Here is an 11,281-nt window from a genome sequence, read left to right as displayed (position 1 = left end):
GCCCTGAGGAGATCCAGTGCTGATGGTCCGGGGAGCAGAGATGGTTTTTCCCAGCTTCACGTGCTGCTTCCTGTCAGACAGGAAGTCTGGTGATCCACCTGCAGGTGGAGTCTGGCACGTTCAGCTGGGAAAGCTTGTCCTGAAGGAGAGCTGGGATTATTGTATTAAAAGCAGAGCTGAGTCCACAAACAGGATCCTGGCGTAGGAGCCTGGGGAGTCCAGGTGCTGGAGGATGAAGTGGAGAGCCAGGTTTACAGCATCGTCTACTGACCTGTTGGATCTATAGGCAAACTGCAGGGGTCCAGGTGGGGGTCGGTGATGTCCTTGATGTGGGAGAGCATGAGGCGTTCAAAGGACTTCATGACCACAGATGTCAGAGCGATGGGTCTGTAGTCATTAAGTTGTCCTGTGATCCTCAGCTTTTTAGGGACAGGAACGATGGTGGAGGCCTTAAAACAGGCTGGTACGGTGCATGTCTCCAGTGAGGTGTTAAAAATGTCTGTGAACACTGGAGACAGCTGATCAGCACAGTGCTTCAAGTAGAGGGAGAGACAGAGTCCGGTCCACAAGCCTTACGGGGGTTTTGTCTCCTGAAAAGTCTATTCACATCTCTCTCTTTGATGGAGAAAGGTGTCTCTGTAGGAGGGGGGGAGGAGGGGGGAAGATAGGGGAGAGAGCCTCTGTAGGCAGCTGGGGTGAAACTGTAGCTTTGATGTGGGGGGTGAAGGTGTTGGAGTGAGGCTGGTCAGAGGTGTGAGGGGGGTTGGAGTCAGGTCTGTCCCATTGTCTGTCAAATCTACAATAGAAGCTATTCAGACTGTTGGCCAGGCAGAGGTCATTAGCAGCAGCAGGGGCTCTGGGCTTGTAGTTTGTAATTTGCCTGAGCCCTCTCCAGACAGAAGCTGAGTCATTTGCAGAGAACTGATATTGTAGCTTCTCTGAGTACAAACGTTTGGCTTTTCTCACCTCCTTTTCAAACGTGTACTTCGACTCTCTGTACCTGGCTCTGTTCTCCACTCCTGAAAGCGACCTCTTTGTCTGCCCTCAGCCCCTCTGAGCTTAGCTGTGAACCAGGGTTTGTCATTGTTATAACTCACCCTGGTCTTTGATGGAATGCAGCTGTCCTCACAGAAGCTGATGTAGGACGTCACAGCGTCTGTAAACATCCAGAGAACTGTTCGCAGACCTGAAAACATCCCAGTCAGTCCAGTCCAAACACTCCTGGAGTTTCTCCACTGCTTCACTGGTCCATTGTTTAGATTCCTTCACCACAGGTTTACAGAGCTTCAGCCTCTGTCTGTATGAAGGAATCAGATGGACCATCAAATGGTCCGATTGGCCCAGTGCAGCACAGGAAACGGCGTGATAAGCACTGCTTAGTGTGGTGTAACAGTGATCCAGTGTCTTCTCCTCTCTGGTCGGACATTTAATTAATTGTCTATATTTGGGGAGCTGGTGTGAGAGGTCCCCTTTATTAAAGTCACCAAGCACAATGATAAAAGAGTCCGGGTAGGTCCGCTCCATGCACAGGATCTGGTCGGCGAGTGTGCGCTGTGCCTCGCGCACATCAGCTGATGGTGGGATGTACACGCCAACCAGGATGAATGAAGCGAACTCACGGGGAGAATAGAAGGGTTTGCTATTGATAATAAGGATTCCAGGTGAGGAGAGCAGTGCTGGAGGATCACTGTCACGTCGTTTACACCAGTTACTGTTCACATAAAAGCAGATTCCTCCACCTTTCTTCTTCCCGGTGAGCTCCGCGTCTCGGTCCGCTCTGTGAAGTTGGAAGCCGGCCCAGCTGCAGCGCAGAGTCCGGTACCGCTCCACACAGCCACGTTTCCGTGAAGCACAGAACAGAAGATGAGGAGAAGTCTCTGTTTCTACCTAACAGCAGCTGGAGTTCGTCCACTTTGTTACACAGTGAGCGCACGTTATATAAACCCAATGACAAATTTAGAAAAAATAGAGGTAGTTATTGACGCATTGAGAGAAGACGGTTAAGTTGGTTTAATAACATCTGTTTAAGATTCTTCTTTGTCTCCTTTGCATTAGTACCATGTGTTTACAACTGGAAAGATACAACGGGGTCGACAAAATGAAACATGAACCAATGTGTAAAATACATAAGGCTTAGCTAGTTTGTAATCTGACTTGCAGTGGGCAGCATGTTCCTTGGTTGAGTGCTACTTCACACTGAATTAAATGATTTTAAAAGGACGCATTAACACTCCATGAAGATGAGAAAATTAATGTCTCAGTCTCCACTTCAGATGATCTTTAAGTCACTACTCGTAATTTTTTTGAATGCACGTTAATTCCCCAATTCAGGGACGCTCAAAATTAGCCAGTTGTGGAGAAGGCGTATGAATATGGACAAAGGAGTGATTACAATAATGTAGCTCATGTGAATGAGATGAAATACATGCATGTTGGTCACTGACTGTTAGGACCATTTTAAAACATGTTGCAAATGGTGGAGCAGGTCAGTTATTGTTGGCAGAGAGCTGAGATAAATGTGTGGTAATCAGAGCCAGAATCGCATGGTGCAGCATTAGCACTATTTCTTCCAGTGTGATTCAATATTTGAAGACTGACTTGACAACTGTTTCTGGTTCCTGGTATTTTTCTGTTTATGTCCAATATTATCTCAAGGACCTCAGTTGATTTATCAAGTTACGTAACATTTAGTCACATGTTTTTGCATTGCTAATCGTACTTTTGTAGTTTCTTTCTGTTTTTTAAGCATTAAAAAACATAGGTGGAGTTTGGTATTTGTGTCGAAAAGGCAAAAATAAATAAAAATAGAATTAAATATATAGACCGTCTCGAGATGTGTGTGTGGAACATATACAACAATGCAAAAATATTAGTAACATAATTGATAGGATGTAACGATTAATCGTAAGGCAGTTTAAAATCAATTCATAGGTATCAGGGTTCACATCAATGCTCTGTAAATTGAATCGCAGTACTTTTTTAAACAGCAGAGCTTATATATTTATCTTTTCTCTTGTCCAGAAGTGTAAGCAGCGACCGGAATCTGCTACAACTCTCTTTTTGGCTGTCTTCTACTCTTAAACATGTTCATGAATGATTCCTTACCCCTTTAGCACCGAAAGAATATCTGTAATATTACGTGAATATCTGTAAAAGTCACGTTTTTCTATTAGCTCTGTCTGCTAGCGCATAGCAGTCTCTTCATCACTGCACTTAGCTGCATGCCAACCGACCACTGGGTTACCAGCTCCCTCTGCTGGTCCAAACTAATATCTGAGGTAAAAACAGTGCAATGACTGGTTTTTTTTTTAAAGTTGAATTGTTAAGGCACAAAATACATTTTCATTGCACATTTAAAAAGAAAAAGAACTATTATGCAGTTTTGCATTGTTTACTATAGAACCAGAATTTTAAATTAATAGGCTTCTTCTTCATTTGTATTATTCCTTTATTTATTTCATTCAAGATTTTGAGTTAAATTCTATTGTTTTGAATAGTTTATCAATGGATTCTTTTGACAATGAAAAATAAAAGGAAAATAGTACAGTATTTTCTAGTTTTTTTTCCCAAAAAAATAAAGGAATATTTTTCAGTCATCATTTGTCTACAGTCTTCATTTTGTAAATAAATCGTGAGAGAATCGTATCGTGAATCGAATCGTGTCGGGAGTTGAGTGAATCGTTACATCCTAATAATTGATAATGTTAACTACAAAAATGTGCATCAGTGCTTCATTTAATGTTGTAAATTCATGATAAAATCAGGTCAAGCAGTACCACATGTGAACTGCTAGGTGCAGCGTTGCTTCACCATTTAAATTGTGAAGAAGAGTTGCGCAACAGAGAAAAAAAAAAACACCTAAAGTCGCAAAAGTTGGGACCATTTCACTGAAAACTTATACTACAAACCTGAGGTAGAGCTAACATATGTTACATGAACCTAACAGTAATATGTTAGAATCAAAGCAGCGGGAAAGCTATTTAATATTGCTACCTCTGCAAAAAAAAAAAACCCTTCCCCCAAACTTCACGTATGGTAAAAAGTAACCTTTGAGGGCCAAATTTGACCCTTTGTTACACTAGTTTTAACCCCCATACCACAGTTTCAAAGTAAAGGTTCACTTGGTCATTATGCAACAGTAAAGTGATAAAATACATGTTTGCTAGCTATGTAATTCAGTTTTTTTGACAAACATTGTAATTATTTGGTTTTTGAATCTTAGATTATCACTAATGCCAGCATTCACAAGAAGACCCACGTCATTCTGGAAGGTGTTACATTTACTGGACTACTGGAAAACTGTCTATATAAACCTGAATTGTCTCTATTAATATCCTGCTTCACGTCCTCTCTACAGGCCTGCAGATCTGGTGCCAGACCCTTATGCCATCCAAGCAGGTGCTTACATCCAGCGCATGCAGATGTACTCACTGCGCTGTGCGGCAGAGGAAAATTGTCTGTCCAGGTATTCTGCATATGGCACAAGAGAGTCTCATGATATCATGTGGAAATACATTCAATACAAACACTGTTGATGACTTTTAGGATAAACTGTTGAATTTATGAAGTTATGAAACCTAATATTGTTATGGAGATGGATGTCTCCAACAGCAGAGCAAGAAGCAAATATCTTTGAAAAGTTCTCATAAAAGCAGTGGAACAAAACTTTTTGCACTTTGTTGATGTCAAAAAAGAAAACGATGAGCCAGGATGAGATTAGCCAGCAGCATATTTCCATTACTGCTCACATTTGATTGTAATCTCCTTCATCCACCAAAAGGTCAGCTTACACTCCTGCCGTACGAGACATTGACTTCAGGGTCCTTCTTCTGCGATTTCCTCAGAAAGTGAAGAACCAAGGCACCGCTGACTTCCTACCTGTGAAGCCCAGACACCAGTGGGAGTGGCACAGCTGTCACCAGTGAGTGAAATGTTGGAGGCACATGCCAGATCTGATATGAATTAACCCTTTGTTGAATGAGAGACAGCCTTTAAACCAACCTTTTTTTGGATTGTGACCCCATTTTGATAGCAAGACTTTCTGGCGACCCCAATAGACATTTTTTAGAGCTATTTTTTGATCATGTTTGCTATACTGTATTGCAGGGGATGAGCAACTCTATCACGGGGGGGGGCACAAAACTGTGATTGTTTCTGACCTGAGGGCCACATTATCAACATCATGTCAGTATTTAGAAAAATGACCAATCTGAGCATTAATACAGGGGAAAAGGGTTTTTGTCTCTTTTTTATCTTTGTGGTTTTGTCAGTTTTTACTCATTATTTGTGGTTCTTATTTTTTGTGCTCTCGTATTTGTGTGTATTTTTCTGGAATTTTTTTGCATTTTTGTTGTCTATTTGTGTATTTTTGGAGTGACTTTCTGAATTTTTGATGTTGTGTTCTGTATTTTCCTGTCAGTTTGTGCAATGTTTTTGACAGTATGTGTGTGTTTAAGCTAATCTGTAATGTGTTGATGTTCCTATGTGTTTTTGTAGTCATTTTGTTTGTTTAAGTGGTTGCTGTTTTGTCTTTGTTGTTGTCATTTTGTGTTTTGAGTCATTTTGTGTATTTTTGGAATATTTTGTGTTTCTGTGTTCATTGTGCATTTTGCTGTTGATTTGTGGGTTTTTGGAGTTATTTTGTGTATTAGGCTGGGCTTTTTATTCCTTTCAACTTCTTAAATTACCTTTCTTGAGGATTTGCTTTGGGGGCCTCAAAAAAATTAGAGTGAGGGCCACATGTTGCCCCCGGACTGCCAGTTGCCTATGTCTACTGTATTGGGTCAATGACATGACACCTAAATATTCTGTCCAACTCAATTTCTTTTAGTTAAAAAAAGGTTTAAATGCTTAAAAAGTTGCTCGCTTAGATTTACTTTTTTAAATGTTACTTACTGAATTACTTCTGTAATTTATTCTGTTATTCAAAACGTCAAAACATCATGTGGTGCGACTGTTTGGCCATCACTGCTGTTTTGAAAAAATCTTTAAAATTACTCTACATCTATTAAAATTAATTTTGTGCTTTATTTTAGTGATACTCTTGTCCTGTATAAGATTTAAAAGTATTTCTATTTTCATTTATATCATAATATTCATGCAGACCTTGCCCAATGATGCCCATTTTTTGAAATATTCAGTGAAAATCCTTATACGTCAATGACCAAATACAGAGTAGCCAGGATTAGTGACAAGTTGTGCCAACTCAGATATTTTTTTAACTGCATTTTATCATTATTATTATTATTACATAGATTTATATTTGACAAAGTGAAAGTATAGAATACAGTTGTTTAAGAATGTTTTGTTTTAATTTGAAAAATAACTAATAAAATTAAAAAATGTATTTCTAATCAATAATTGTTTCTTTTATATATATATATCAATTACTAGACATTTCTGGTGACCTCATTTAAAATCTAGGCAACTCCAAAGTTAAAAAATACTGTCTTAAACCATGGGATGACACTGAAATCAATTGAATTTTCAAAATCTTTATTCATTTTTAATACATAGATAAAATCTGATTGTTACTAAAACAAAACATGTGAACAATGGAACCGATGGAATAAAACCAAATGACACGTCTTCTCCACTGTTTAAACCCTCAGGCACTTCCACAGCATGGATGCCTTCAGTAACTACGATCTCCTGGATGTGGTCACGGGGCAGAAGGTAGCCGAGGGGCACAAGGCCAGTTTTTGCCTGGAAGACACAGGTTGTGAGCCTGCATTCAGGCGCCGCTACGCCTGCACATCTCATACACAGGTAAGGAAATCAACGCAAAAGAAATATCACACAGAAAGTGAGAAATACAGATAACTATTCAGGAACAGAAAAAGAATGACATAATGTCAGGTAAACTGGTTACTTATGAAAAATAAATATTGAATATATATTAGTTGGAAAGTAATTATCGGGAATTATTATGACCTTTTTTGCCATTGAATTGAACTTACAGCCCACAAATCCACAATCATTCATTTATTTTATTTTTTTACTGGTTCTGTGCTGCATACAGTTCTCTCTACATCATCATGTGATCTATTCCTCATATAATCCAAACATGCAACAAATCATACGCAAACATTCAGCTCTCATTCTTCTTATTATGAGATTGATGAAATGATTATTTTTGTGTTCATGGCAGTCTCAAAACTGAGCATAACTACAGAATTCTTCTTACAGAGACACAAAAACAGCCACACTGACCAAATATATCAGCTGATCAGCTTGGTTTGTGTATGTTCTGTTTTTGTAGCTCCTGGTTTGAATCGTATTTATTTAAAAACTAGTATACAGTACATTTATACTGTTAAATGGTTATATATGCACTACAACATGCTGCTGACAGCCCTTTGTCTTTAAGCGAATACACATCCTGATCCTATAACACAACACAAATATGAACTTGTGTTGAGTTCATATCTGTTTTGCAACAGCTTGAGCATTGACATAAGGTTGTAACAACAATTATTCTGTTTTTTACGTAAAAGACATGTAAAGAATTAAAATTACCTTTTTCTCGGCCCACAACATTTACCAACACGAAAAACACAAAAATGTAGAATATACATAAACTTTAAAGACAAGTATTTACACGCTATATAAATGGTAAAAATAGGTTCATTTGAAAGCTGCACCTTATTTGCTTTGAAAAGTGTATTTTCCGACACTTTTGAGACGTGGCAAGCAGCAATCGTGCAACAACCTGGAGATTATTTTGGTGAATTAAAGGGGACATATCATGCTAAATCCACTTTTTTAGCCCTTAAATGCATTTTGTTGTATATTTAGAGTGCTTAGAAGTACATAAAAAATCTAATTAGTCTCTTCAGGTGCTATCTTTATATTCTGTTTTGGTCATATTTTTCAATCTGTTTCGATTTTTCTATTCTCTATTACGTTTTTTGAACTATTACATCACAGTATTTGCAGCGGAACTGCCAAATTAGGACATCGACTCCAGGCCCAACACTTCGAGCAATCCGCCATTTTATTTCTCGCTGCGATTTTGTAGTCCATGCTCAAGGATGCCGAAGTTACGAGAGGAGAAATCAAAATGTTCGGTTGTTGGATGTAGTAACCCACACGCTTCATTACACCGTCTCTCCAACCTTTTCAAAGTGCCTGGTTGAGTTTTATTTTTTATGGAAATGTACCCACATCTGTGGGTAAGGTCATTTTTGTGTGCTCGAAACACTTCAAGGATGACTGCTTCAGCAACCTCCGCCAGTATAAAGAAGGATTTACCGAAAGACTTCGTCTGATTGAGGGTTCAATTCCTTCTATCTTTGGAGACGACGAACAGAGCACTTCGGTAAGCTGTAAATAACGCTAAAAAGTGTGATGATAAGACGTCCCTGTCATTGTTTTGTTAGCATTAGCAGTTGCTTAGCAGTTGCACCGTCTTCAGACTTCATATGTTAGCACTGTGTGTTCGTTTTAGATCCTTGATGATATGGCCTACGTGATTTAATTGAAGTCTAAAGTTTTCATTAGTCATTTCATTTTGCCGTTTTTGTTTCCGAAAAGACTGTATTAAAAGGCATTTCGTGACGTTAGCTTGGCGCTAGCGTTAGCTCGGTGCTTGTGTTTGCTCACTTGTTAGGGTTCTGCAGGTTCATCATCTTCATTTTCATCTCGCTCCGCCGGGTCAGACTCTGGCTCGAACATGTAAGGCTGGATGGACAAGTCTTCCTTTGTTGACATTTTGTAAATAACGTGTGAATAAAAAGTTTATGCGCCGCTACATAGCCGTATCTCTTCTATCAAACTACAAAAATGGCCGAGCAGGGTGGAGTTGAACCGAGTGTCACCTGAGGAGGGGGCGGGGTATGAAGTGTCTCATTTGCATTTAAAGAGACCGCACCAAAACGAGTTGCTCTTAGAAGCACATCAGAAAAGGGGTAGAAAAGGGGCCTGTGAAGCTATAATAATGAGGAATTCAGACCCAAGCATTGCAGTTCCGCTTTATATAGACCACAACTGTATGATTTATATGTAAAAAGGAAGGATTTAAAACCATGATATGTCCCCTTTAAGACTTTTGCTGTTTTGCAAGTCTGGAAGCTGATGACTCTGCGATCATCAACACATTGCTCTGACATTGTGACTTTTGTCTTTCTAAAGCTAATGATAGTGTTTTTTCCCGGTTGTCAGGGGCTGAGCCCAGGTTGCCACGACGTATATGCCGCCAACATCGACTGTCAGTGGATCGACATCACAGATGTGCCTCCAGGAAACTACATCTTAAAGGTACACCCACTTTTTTTCTTCCACACGTGCATGTTATCTTTAATTCTTATGAAATAAATCTGAATAATTTTTTTCAGGTCACGGTCAACCCCAATTTCTTTGTCTTGGAGTCGGACTTTACCAACAACATAGTGAGATGTGATATCACATACACAGGAATTTATGTTCAGACACGCAACTGCCGAGTAGCAAGGTAATGTCAGACAGTCTCTGTGAAACATGGCATGTGATTCAATTTTCCTTCAGACACTGGAACACACTGTAGGCCTTGAACTTCTTTAAAGAAACAAAGACATTTTTCATATGGTTAGTGTTCCAATATTGTTCTTACTCTGTTGAGTTATGTATAAATTTGAAAGTTCAGCATTATGTTGGATTATGGAGTATTTCTATTTTGACAGCTATGTGAAATCAAGTCCAATACAAAGAAATAAAATAGCAAGACATAAATTGCAAATGGCCACATCATGTCTACACCCTTGTACATGTTTCTAGGCCTTATGCATGTATCTCTTTATGTTTATTTGCAGGAGTTGAAAGTTTCCTTTTCTACCGCAGACCTTCTTTTTTTCTATTACTTGACGGCGACACCGAAAGATGACCGACAGGTTGTAACGTTTGCTTTACAGAGTGAGAGCTACAGTTCACATTAAGTTACCTATGCTGCACTTTTTACACATACATGTCATTTTGTTAATAAATCCTCTAATGTAAGTTACTTTATCAGAGATTCCTCCAGATGTGCCACCATTTAACCTCAGATGATGTTAAATGCTTTTTTTGCTTTAACGGTTTTTATTCCAGTGCTTTTTTTTTGGTCTTTTATTGCTGGTTAAATGCTTGAAATGTAAGTTTTGTCTTTGTTCTTTTTCTTCTTTTTTTTACCTTGTGTTGTTATGTTAACTGGCCTGGTAAGGATTGTTGGTAAATCTTCTGAAAACAGTCGAAATAAAAATCACTTTTGGAATTTCCTTTCTTCAATGTCAGGTTTAGTATAAATTTTTCACCACAACTTTGTTTTTAATGAATTTATATAGTAAAAAAAGACATAAGTGCAGCTAAAAGAGAGAAATCTGTTTTGAAGTACTAAAACTGTTGTCATAATGGTGAATTGGCCCTCGTCCGCTTCCGTAGATTTGACTTTAAAGTCGAAGGTTTGCTAATTAAGTCAGATCTACGGAAGCGGACGAGACCCAATCCACCATATGACAACAACAGTCTCCATCAAATCTGGCCCTAATCTGTTTCCGTATAGAGACAGATTTCAGATTTCTCTTTTATTCTCGACATTTCAACTTTATTCTCGACATTTTGACTTCATTCTTGATTTGCCCAAAACTACTTTCTCCATCAAAATTGGCTTTAATCTGCTTCCGTATAAATGAGATGTTCAATGGAAACCAAATTACATTCTTGTTAATCAGTGTGACAATTGATCAAGTTCATGTATGTTTCTTTAATTTGTAAATGCACTGTTAGGATTTAAAAGACAAAAAATGAACAATGACCCTCCCTTGCCAGATAATTCTCAGCCCACCACAGGATTCTTTCAGGGAGGGATGATATTCAAACATGACAGCAGGCAGAGGCTGCAGACATGTTTGCTGACAGATCTCTGTGAAGACACAAAACGCAGGAACTTGTACATCCCTGCCATATCTACTAAAACACAGGCAGAGCGCCATGAAAAGAGGCCTTCACTCTCTTTTCTGAGCGATGCATGTCTTTAAAAGGCTTGGCTTTGTATTTATCACTTTGTGATTTGATGTCTTCAGAGGAAGAATGTCTGCACGTGATGGACGTTTTATTAGCACTGTTACTATGATATTCTATAAGCCCAATTGGGTTTTTAAAAGTGGACCTTTTTTATGCTGAGCTTGTGTTTTGTGGAATGTGTCTCACTCCTCCCGTCTCAAAAATGATTTTTACTTTCAACACAAAAGCTTTTCATGGAAATCCTGCATCAGATGATGCACGTATGCAATATAAAATGAACAGGTGTCCAGTTCTTACATCAAAGCAC

At 38.9% G+C, this 11,281-nt stretch overlaps 1 protein-coding gene across 1 annotated transcript in view; it reads left to right on the top strand.

Annotated features, from left to right (window-relative positions):
- The window catches only part of LOC114479629 (unconventional myosin-IXb-like), a 19,714-nt gene extending 9,619 nt beyond the window's left edge, over positions 1-10,095 (top strand). Inside the window, exons 4-9 of the mRNA XM_028473394.1 lie at positions 4,358-4,465; positions 4,781-4,921; positions 6,612-6,768; positions 9,163-9,258; positions 9,336-9,451; positions 9,789-10,095. Of these exons, the coding sequence (XP_028329195.1) occupies positions 4,358-4,465; positions 4,781-4,921; positions 6,612-6,768; positions 9,163-9,258; positions 9,336-9,451; positions 9,789-9,795 (625 nt within the window). The 3' untranslated portion in view covers positions 9,796-10,095. The remainder of the gene's footprint in view (positions 1-4,357; positions 4,466-4,780; positions 4,922-6,611; positions 6,769-9,162; positions 9,259-9,335; positions 9,452-9,788) is intronic.
- The last annotated feature ends 1,186 nt before the right edge of the window (positions 10,096-11,281 follow it).

Source organism: Gouania willdenowi, chromosome 17 (genome assembly GCF_900634775.1).
Source record: "Gouania willdenowi chromosome 17, fGouWil2.1, whole genome shotgun sequence".
NCBI lineage: Eukaryota > Metazoa > Chordata > Actinopteri > Blenniiformes > Gobiesocidae > Gouania > Gouania willdenowi.
This window is presented reverse-complemented; position numbering and strand designations above follow the sequence as displayed.